This window comes from Euprymna scolopes, unplaced genomic scaffold, assembly GCF_053919585.1.
Source record: "Euprymna scolopes isolate OS-2025 unplaced genomic scaffold, ASM5391958v1 sca555, whole genome shotgun sequence".
In the NCBI taxonomy this organism is placed as follows: Eukaryota; Metazoa; Mollusca; class Cephalopoda; order Sepiida; family Sepiolidae; genus Euprymna; species Euprymna scolopes.
In genome coordinates, this window is record NW_027633608.1 from 1 (window position 1) to 10,925 (window position 10,925).

Sequence of the window (10,925 nt, forward strand, 5' to 3'; positions counted from 1 at the left end):
AGAAAAGAGTCTTCAATATGTAAAAATTGCCAATATTCCTCGTAACTTCAGCAACATCTTAGCTAAAACTTAATAAGCAATTTAAGACATAAAGGGCATACTCAATCTCAAAACCAATCTTTCAATTATAAAGCATTCACTCTTTAGATGAGGCATTTGCATAATTTGCATACATAAGTGAGACATTTGTATAAGCTCTTAATCATGAAATCAATTCACCATATATACCTATCAATTTTAATAATAAACTATTTTAGTTAATTTGAAAACAACCTATTTTAGCAATTTTCACCCCTTTTGCTGACAGAGAGTCATGACCGCCATACGAACAGCAATACCTTGTGTTACTTGCTTAAGTATTAATGATTGACTACTATTAATCACATCAGAAGCAATCTCTACACCACGATTGACTGGACCCGGATGCAAAACTACAGCATCTTTTTCCGCATAGTTTAAACTTTTCTTAGAAATACCATAGAGATTGAAAAATTCTTGTTCTGAAGGAATTAATCCTTTATCCATACGTTCTTTTTGCAATCTTAAGCATAAAATAACATTCACTCCCTGCAATCCCTCCCTCAAATCAGAAAAATATTTTACCTCCAAGCTTTCAATATCCTGAGGTACGAGAGTTTCTGGAGCAATAATTCTGATATCACAGGTGCCTAATTTTTTTAATGCATAAATTTGTGAGCGAGCAACTCGAGAATGTAAGACATCACCGATAATTGCCACCTTAAATTGACTAAAATCACGCCCATAATATCGCCTTAATGTTGCCATATCTAATAATGCTTGTGTCGGGTGTTCATGTGAGCCATCACCGGCGTTTATCACTGAATTTCCTTGTTTTACATGCGTGGCAAAAAACTGTGGAGCACCATTGGCAAAATGTCTGATTACAAACATTTTTATGCCCATTGCCTCTAAATTCTGTAGTGTATCAATCAAGCTTTCACCTTTTTGTGCTGAAGAGGTAGCTATATTGAGATTAATACTATCGGCAGCAAGACTTTTTGCAGCAATTTCAAAAGTTAAACGAGTTCGTGTACTTGGCTCATAAAATAAGTTAGCAACTTTAATTCCTCGCAATCTTGGATCATTGATTATTTCAGTATCTTGTATAAACTCATCTGCTGTACGAAAAATAGTCTCAATTTGTTCTCTACTTAAATCTTTAATTGCTAATAGGTGCTGAAATGAATTATCTATGCTCATAAAAGAGTAATTTTCTTATCTATTTTGATTGAGCCAACATTGTAACATTAATGCAGCTGCCCAATCATCAACATTTTTATGCTTACTACCATATTCTTTAAGCATTTTTTCGGCAACTTTAGTTGTGTATCGCTCATCACTAAAATATACAGGACAATCACTTTCTAGTTGTAAACAATGTGCTAATTTTTCCACATTTTTAAGCATGGGCTGTGAAGAACCATCTTTCTGTAAAGGCAATCCTAATACCACTGCTACAGGCCTCCACTGTGTGATTTTATTGGCAATCATCTGTATACCTTGCTCAAAAGAAGTGATTGAATCAATTCCTTGAGGATTAACTGTACACGTTAGAGTATCTCCAACGGCAAAGCCAATTTTTTTTGTTCCATAGTCCACACCGAGTATAATCCCTTGTTTTGCTATCATATTATTATGCGTGACCAAGACCACCAGCCAAATCATTTGCATCAATATTAATACTATTTAATGCCATTTCCCAAGTATTATGAAAATCCCCAAAAACAATACGTTTATCAAAATGGGCAATATGCCATAAACCCAGCTCAATTTCCTTTTCCAATTGCTGTGGATTCCAACCTGCATAGCCCAAGGTGAAAATTTTTTGTTCTAATGATGAATTAACTAACGTTGATTTTAATTCCTCAGAAGATTCTACTAAATACAATTTTTGGACACATTCATCCTTTAATGACGAGCCATTGTCTACTTGATAGGCCAGATCCGAACCATTATCTAACTTTAACACAAAAGCTTTCTCAATATCAGCAGGACCACCTTGATACAAGGTTAAGCTCTTATCCAAATTCTCTCCTGAGGTTTCTAGGCTGAGGTATTCAAATAAAATGCTTAGCTTAACAGAACGAATAGGATGATTAATGGCAAACCCCAATGCCCCTTTTTTATGACTATGATTTAATACATAAACCACTTTTTTCTCAAAAAACCCATCAACAATATCTTGCGAGGCAATAAGCAGGCAATTACTTAAGTTTTCCACACGAATGTAAATATATATATTTAGTTACTAAAATAAAATTCATACGAACTTTATCTAAACAAAGGATAATCAAAAAAAAATGAGAATAAACTCAATCATTTTACATGATTGAGTTTATGCATTTTTATGAAAAGACCTCTTAATATTTTATCATCCTCAATCCATCTATCACAAATAAAATGGACATACACATAAGACGCCATCAATGGAGTCTCTACAGGAAAACAGGAATTCCAGATAATGGGAGATATTTTGGGTTGGACAAGAAATAATGTTTGTAGAGACACGATTTATCGCGTCTCTATCGCATTTCTACAGCTTGTTCACTCTTGATTGATGCACACACATGAGACGCCATCAATGGGCGTCTCTACAAATTGGATGACTTAAAAAAACAAAAAAAACGCACCAAGGTGCTTAATCACTGTCCCCCGCGCACCAGCCGTACATATCCGTTTTTGTCGCGATCGTAGTCGTTGTAGGAATCGCCGTACTGGAAATCGACATACCATGCGTAGCCACTATAACTGGCATAAGCCGAAGCAGACCAAAAAGCAACACTTAATGTGTTAGGAAAAACACTAATATTAATAGCAGGGCCATAACAAGACATCTCTCTAATGCTTAGTAGCTCTTTGATATTCGGCACACGCCAATCTGTAAAGCCAGCAAATCCAGTTTTATTAACATCATTTGCCTGCTCCATTGCTTGCTGCCAGTTATAATCTGTGGCAGAGCCTGTACATGAACCCTTACCATTATTACCATTAGCATCAAAACTTTGACCTTCTGCACAGCGTTTCCACATAAGGCTAGTTTTTTTATGAGTAACTGTACCATTATTATGAATGATAAAATCCGTATCTGGCGTGCTTGTAGGTATACCACTTCTGCAAGTTTTGGCAATAGCATTGCCAGCTACTAACAAGGAAACTACTAGCACTAATAAACTTTTAATTTTTAGGGATAACATAAATTAACTCCTGATTGTATATAACATGTAACATTTCATTTGCCTTAGTTTAGGCTTATGATAGCGTGGAAACTTTGCTGTACTTGCACTTATTAACAAAAGCATTTCCATAGCATCACTCAATATAGGTATTTTATTGGCAATATTCATGAAAAATAAAAAAGCCAAAAATCACTGTCCTCTGCGCACCAGCCGCACATATAGGCCGTAGTAGCGACCGTAGTCGGAGTAGTTGGAATAGCCGTAATAGAAATAGACATTCCATGCGCTGAAACTATAATAGGTAGAAGCCGAAGCAGACCAAAAAGCAAAATCACTTAATGTGTTAGGGAAATAACTGGTATCTATGCTAGGATTATATCGATTAAAGTTAATGATAGATTCTAACTCCATAAGTTGTGGCACGCGCCAATCACTATAGCCACAGAGTTTTTGATTATTGCTGACATCTACTAGCTTATCCCAATCATTAAATCTTTCACTGCCAGAAGTATCTGCACTCTTACCACCCCAGCGGTATTTTTTGCTTTTATCATGCTCTGTACCATCATTAGTTTTCACTTCCCAAATTAAGCCCGTTACATTATCACGCACGCACGACCATTTGGTGCCAGCTGCTTCCGTACCACTATCAGACCATGTGGCGTTTTGTATGCTTAACTCACTGCCATCACTCGCTAATTTAGTGAAATCAAAACCAGCATGACCACCACCTGCTTTTTTAAGCTTGCCTTGGGCAGCTAGGTAATCTCGCCCGTGCTTGCAATCTTGCTGATTAATTACTACACCTGTACAATCGTTATTATTACCAGATGGGTAATTACCACCCCAGGTTAAGCCTGTGTCGTTAAGCTGATTTTCTAACGACAAAAACACTGAAACCTCATTACTTGGCTTACTTTGGGGATAACCAGCTTGTTGATTTTGACTCTTTATTGTTACAACAAAATAATATCTAGTATGAGGCTTAATACCTGTTATTTTTTTCATTTGATTCTGTATAACACTATAACTCTTATAACCTTTTAAAACACTATAGTTAGATATCTCACCTATACTGCTAAATGTCTCTTCTGCTTGGTGCACTATATACTCATAAGTTTGATGAGTAATATCCCAATTAAGAGCTATTTCTCCATGTTTTATAAGTTTTAATGTTAGATTCTTAGGAAATGCTATAAAGAATTTATTAGTTTTAACGCTTAACTTATTTGACAATCCTGAGCAAACACCATCTGTTCTGCAAACTTTTACCCAGTAATAATAAGATATATCATCAAATAAGCCCTTATCTTCGTAACTTGTTCCTTTTATAGAAGATTTTAGGCTAGAACGATCACTACCATCGCTCTTTAATCCTCGGAAAACTTCGTAAGAATCTGCAGTATTTACGGCATCCCATTTTATAGAGACAGAACTATAAGTAACATTGCTAGATCTAAGGTTACTAGGAGGCACTATTTGAGTTTTTATCGGTAAAACTTTAGAAAAGATTGAGCAGAATTCTCCTGTTTTACAAGCTCTTAGCCAGTAATAATAGTTGGTTTCTGCCGTTAAACCTGTATCATCATAGCTTGTTTGTGTAGGCTTGCCAATACTAGTACGATCACTACCACTTTTTAATCCTCGGAAAACTTCATAATAATCTGCAGCATTTACGGCATCCCATTTTATAGAGACAGAACTATGAGTAACATTGCTAATTTTAAGGTTGCTAGGAGAAGATGGTACTAAAATTAAAGTTTTTACTTGTAAAACCTTAGAAAAACTTGAACATGAGCCTCCTGTTTTACATACTTTAACCCAGTAGTAATAGTTGCTTTCTGCCGTTAAACCTGCATCATTGTAGCTGTTTCCTGTAGGCTTGCCAATACTAGTACGATCACTACCATCACTTTTTAATCCTCGGAAAACTTCATAATAATCAGCTCCTTTGGAACTATCCCATTTAATGGAAATAGAATTCTCCGTAATATTACTAGATTTAAGGTTGCTAGTAGTATCTATAACGCTGTTAGTATTATCAACGCCACCACCAGAGCCTCCACATGAAAGCAAGAATAAAGCAAGAGATAGAAAAAGTGTGTTTTGTGATATTTTTGTGATATTCATAATAAAAACATTATTAAATTAAATGGTATATTGATTATATTTTCTGAACATAATAACAATAAGTTACGAAAATTAATAAGTTACGAAAATTAATAAGTTACGAAAATTATAGTAAAAAAAGTAACTATTAAGCAAACAAATAATAAACTTCTATTTATCTTATTTATCACTATATTAGACAAAAATAATCAAAACATCGCTACACTACACCTAGCATAATATCCTATTACTAGAATAAAATTTACGATAATAGTATTTTTGTAAAAATATTTTAAAAAAACAAAAAAAACGCACCAAGGTGCTTAATCACTGTCCCCCGCGCACCAGCCACACATGTAGGCCGTAGTTGCGACTGTATTTGTAGTTGGAATAGCCGTAATTGAAATGGACATACCATGCGTCGTAACTATTATAGGCATAAGCCGAAGCAGACCAAAATAAATCACTTTGTGTTTTAGGAAAATAGCTGGTATCTATACTAGGATTAATCCTATTCAAGTTAACTATTGATCTTAGCTCTACTAAGCTAGGAACACGCCAATCACTATAGCCACAAAGTTGTTCTTTATTACTGGCATCAACTAGCTTATTCCAATCATTGTATCTTTCACTGCCATAGCTATCTGCACCCTTTCCTCCCCAGCGGTAGGTTTTGCTTTTATCATGCTCTGTGCCATCATTAGTTTTGACTTCCCAAATTAAGCCCGTTACATTATCACGCACGCAGGACCATTTGGTGCCGGCCGCTTCCGTACCACTATCAGACCATGTGGCGTTTTGTATGCTTAACTCACTGCCATCACTCGCTAATTTAGTGAAATCAAAACCTGCATGACCACCACCTACTTTTTTAAGCTTGCCTTGGGCAGCTAGGTAATCTCGCCCATGGCTACAATCTTGCTGATTAATTACTACACCTGTACAATCAGAATTATTACCGGATGGGTAATTTCCACCCCAAGTTAAGCCTGTGTCGTTGAGTATAAGTATGGTTTGAGCAGGAGGGGCTTCTGTGGGCGTTACAGAGTTATTACTTCCAACCACCTCCAACAGAGTTATTACTTCCACCACCTCCACAGGAAAAAAGCCATAGGGAAGCAATGAATAAAATAAGTGGCTGTATAAATCGTTTATTTTTCATTGGTAATTGGTAAAACGTTAAATATTATTTAGAATGATTTTTTCCATACTCTCATTACTACAAACATCTAAAAAAAAGCTATACAACAAAACTATTTTTTAGCATATTTTACCGCATCATTTAGATTTTTTTCCATGTTGTTCCTTCTGCTGTGTCTTCTATAGCAATATTTTGTGATAATAGGTAATCCCTTATTTCATCTGCCTTGGCATAATCCTTATCTAAACGTGCTTGTTTGCGTTGATTAAGAAAGCTTTCAACATCAATGCTTACTTCGCCCTTATCTGACCATTGTGCTGGAGAAACAGAAAAAAGCCCTAAAAAATCCCCTGCATAAGCAAGCCCAACTAACCATTCATAACGCTCTTTATCTGAATGACTTTTATGAACACCTTGAAGTAATTGATGAAGTACGCTCAGGGCTAGTGGGGTATTTAAATCGTCTGCTAAAGCATGACGAATTTGTTGGATTTTCTCATTAATTTCATTAGGAAAATCCATCTCAGATATTGCTCTATTTTGCGGAATAAAATTATAACGACTAAATGCCTCATAGAATTTTTTCACATTTTCCGTTGCATGTGCAACACTTTGATCACTCCATTCTAATGGTTTAGTATAATGCGTCGATAATAAAAGAAAACGAATGATTTCTGGTGAATATTGTTCCAATAATTCATAGAGTTTATACGTATTACCCACAGATTTAGACATTTTTTCGCCACTCATGGTTACATAACCATTATGTAACCAGTAATTGGAAAATTCATTCTCTCCAAAGGTACAGCAACTTTGTATACGCTCATTTTCATGATGCGGAAATAACAAATCTCTCCCACCTCCATGAATATCAATTCTTTCACCAAGATAATAAGATGCCATTGCCGAACATTCCAAATGCCAACCTGGTCGCCCTGCTCCCCACGGACTCTCCCAACTGGGTTTAACATCTCCTGCTGGCTTCCATAGTACAAAATCCAAGGGGTGTTGTTTATAATCTGCTACCTCAACTCGTGCTCCTGCACGCATATCATCCAAGTTACGGTGAGAAAGTTGTCCATACAGCTCACTTGATGATACTGAAAAAAGTACATGATTATTGGTAACATAGGCATGCCCTTTCTGTATTAATTTTTCCACCATCTCAATCATCTGAGGCATATGCTCAGTAGCTTTTGGTTCAACAGTAGGTGCTAAAGTATTAAGCTTAGAAATAGCATGATGAAAAAGCTTGAGATAGTTTTTAACAAGTTGTTCAGCTGTGATTCCTAACTCTCTTGAACGATTAATGATCTTATCGTCCACATCCGTAACATTACGAACATAAGTTACCTTTGGATATTGGGTTTTTAAAAATCTATACAATACATCAAATACCACAATCGGACGTGCATTGCCAATATGAATATGATCATAGATTGTTGGTCCGCAAACATATAACTTAATATGCTCATCGTCTATCGGAATAAATAATTCTTTTTTTTGTGTGAGTGAGTTATAAAATTGAATATTCAGCATAATAGTTGTGATTTTATGTACTATAAGCAGATAAAAAGTGGTTTATTTTATAAATCAATTGATGAATCAATGTTTCTAAAGATCCATCACTTAACCATGCACAATGTGGTGTAATAATCACATTATCTAAAGATGAAATAGCGTGTAAAGGGTGATCGGCAGGCATTGGCTCATGAGTTACCACATCTAGTGCCACGCCTTTTATTTGTTTTTCTTGAATTGCTTCTATTAAAGCCATCTCATTAATAATACCACCTCTAGCAGTATTGATAATCAGTGCTGTATTTTTCATCATGGCAAATTCTTTTTGTGCAATTAAGTTTTCTGTTTCATTCGTTAATGGACAGTGAATACTAATAATATCTGCTTGCTTCAACCCTTGTTCAAATGGGAGTTTTTTAGAATTTCCTGTTTTTTCTTGAGTATTTTTGCGAGCAATAAAATAGGCTTTCATACCAAAAGCCTTTGCTAAATCAAATACTTTTTGACCAATAGCACCACTACCAACAATCCCCAAACTCAATCCATATAAATCAATGATTTCATGCCCTCCATAAAAGAAGTATGGGGATTTTGACCATTTCCCATCATTAACATCCTGCCGATAACTCAGTAAATTACGTTGTAAAGCCAACATCATCATTAAGGTATGCTCTGCGACCGTCTGTTGAGCATAGCCAACAATGTTAGTAACTAGAATATTATTTCTTTGACAATATTCAATATCCACATTACTCATTCCAGTTGCTGAAACAGCTATCATTTTTAAGTCAGGACAAGATGAGAGTATAGATTGATCTAAAATAAGTTTATTCACCACAATAATTGTGGCATTTTTTGCCCGTTCTAGTACTTCGCTTTGTTGGGTATTTGAATAGGTTAAGAGAGTACAGTTTGCCGTAATATTTGCCAAAGGAATCTCTTTTGGTAAGCTGTTAATTTCCAAAAAAACCACTCTTGCAGACATAAGAAAAAATATAGTATCCTTTTGGGTTATACGAAAAAAGAACTGAGCAAGGATTCCGGAGAATCACTCGTTGCACAAAGCAGAAATTGACTACCAAATGCTTGAAACTCTTCTTGTATGTTTGATAGAGTTTTTATGTAAATATTTTGATGTTTTTTGCTGATTGTTGGGAAAAAAAAAGTTTCCTGACCATCGGTAAAAGAAAGGTTGCTTAAAAGTGGAAGCTTTTCCTCAAATTTATCATAAATATGCAACGCACTAATTTTATGATGGCGACTTGCATGTTTTAACGTATGAATTGCTGATTGATTAAGATAAAACAAATCACCAATTAAAATTAAATTTGTACCTGGAGACATTAACTGTAAGCTACGATTAATACTTTTCTGCCAGTCTGCCTCTTTAGGATGGGAATCCTCTACCAACTTTTCAGTTAACAAAGCCAATTTGCCAAGCCAATAACAGAATTTTTTGTGGTTCAATGTTGGCTTAAGAAAATGATTTTCATCACCCGCTATCATTGCCCCTATTCGATTTCTACTCTCAATACTTGACCAACCTAACAATGCCGCCAAATAAGCCGCTTGTACAGATTTTAATCTATGCGTTGTAGCAAATCTCATTGCTAAAGATTGATCCACTAATAAAAATTGATTTTGTTCGTGATCTTGCTGAAATTCACGTGTATGCACCACACTTTTTCTAGCCGTAATGCGCCAGTCAATGTTCCTCACGTCATCACCATAAGTGTAGGGACGAGCTTCATGAAACTCCACACCATGCCCACGCCGACGAGTACGTACATTGCCACTGAGTGTACTGTAGGTGGGTTTTTTACTTTTTTTTAATTCACGTGCTTGAAAACGCAGACGAATTAATTCGGTGCTGGTAACAGTTAACATAGTAAATGAGCTAAATGGCTGGAACAAGATCCAATAATCGATCAATTACCTGATCACTGGTGATACCTTGAGATTCAGCTTCAAGACTAAGCAGAACACGATGACGAAGCACATCATGTGCAACCTGTTGAACCTCCAACGCTTTGACTTGTTTACTACCATTTAACCAACTTAATGCTCGCGCACAATGCAAAAGTGATAACGTTCCTCTAGGGCTTGAACCATATTCAATCAAATCTGCCAATTCCTCATCATAATTTTGTGGGTTACGAGTTGCCGCAATTAATTGAATAATATAAATTTCAGTAGCTTCTGGGGCTTCTACTTGAAGTATCTCTTGTTTAGCCTGTATTAATTGTTTTTGGCTAAGATTAAAATCAATACATGGGAGAGCTGATTTCTCTCGATCAACCAAATGCAAGATTTCTAACTCTTCATGATTATTTGGATAATCCACCAATACATGCATAATAAAACGATCTAATTGTGCCTCGGGCAAAGGATAGGTTCCCTCTTGTTCAATAGGGTTTTGCGTTGCCATAACCATAAACAATTCTGCCATAGGATAGGTTTTTTTTCCTATCGTTACTTGCCCTTCACCCATTGCTTCAAGTAATGCAGATTGAACTTTCGCAGGTGCTCGGTTAATTTCATCAGCCAATACCATATTATTAAAAATTGGACCAGATTGAAAAATAAACTCTCCAGTTTCTTGTCGATAAATATCTGTCCCCGTCACATCACTTGGCAATAAATCAGGAGTAAATTGAATACGATGAAAACTTCCTTCAATTAATTGAGATAACGTTCGCACTGCTCGAGTTTTTGCTAGACCAGGAGCTCCTTCAACTAATAAATGTCCCCCACACAATAAAGAAATAATCATCCTTTCAACCAGATGTTTTTGCCCAATTATAGACTGAGATAAAGCATCTTTTAATTGATTAACTTCATTGACCATTGATGAGTGAGTTGAAAGATCTTGATCTTCTTTGTGTTCTTGTATACTATTATTTTCTTCAGTGATTATCATAATATTGTAAAGTTATGTGACAGGGTAAAGTGATGGA

The 10,925-nt window shown here is 35.7% G+C and overlaps 5 protein-coding genes across 5 annotated transcripts; all 5 read right to left on the bottom strand.

Annotated features, from left to right (window-relative positions):
- Positions 1-288: 288 nt before the first annotated feature.
- LOC145275059 (aspartate carbamoyltransferase catalytic subunit-like) lies at positions 289-1,221 on the bottom strand. Its single transcript, XM_080127585.1, has one exon. The coding sequence runs from the start codon at positions 1,219-1,221 to the stop codon at positions 289-291; it is 933 nt and encodes a 310-aa protein (XP_079983711.1).
- A 15-nt stretch (positions 1,222-1,236) lies between these two features.
- On the bottom strand, positions 1,237-1,650 carry LOC145275050 (putative pre-16S rRNA nuclease). Its single transcript, XM_080127577.1, has one exon. The coding sequence runs from the start codon at positions 1,648-1,650 to the stop codon at positions 1,237-1,239; it is 414 nt and encodes a 137-aa protein (XP_079983703.1).
- A 4,938-nt stretch (positions 1,651-6,588) lies between these two features.
- Positions 6,589-7,986, bottom strand: LOC145275051 (cysteine--tRNA ligase-like). The gene has a single exon (XM_080127578.1). It carries the CDS (start codon positions 7,984-7,986, stop codon positions 6,589-6,591), a length of 1,398 nt encoding a protein of 465 aa, XP_079983704.1.
- Positions 7,987-7,999: 13 nt separating this feature from the next.
- Positions 8,000-8,953, bottom strand: LOC145275052 (putative 2-hydroxyacid dehydrogenase HI_1556). The gene has a single exon (XM_080127579.1). The coding sequence runs from the start codon at positions 8,951-8,953 to the stop codon at positions 8,000-8,002; it is 954 nt and encodes a 317-aa protein (XP_079983705.1).
- Positions 8,954-9,865: 912 nt separating this feature from the next.
- On the bottom strand, positions 9,866-10,888 carry LOC145275053 (chaperone MoxR1-like). Its single transcript, XM_080127580.1, has one exon. It carries the CDS (start codon positions 10,886-10,888, stop codon positions 9,866-9,868), a length of 1,023 nt encoding a protein of 340 aa, XP_079983706.1.
- Positions 10,889-10,925: the final 37 nt, after the last annotated feature.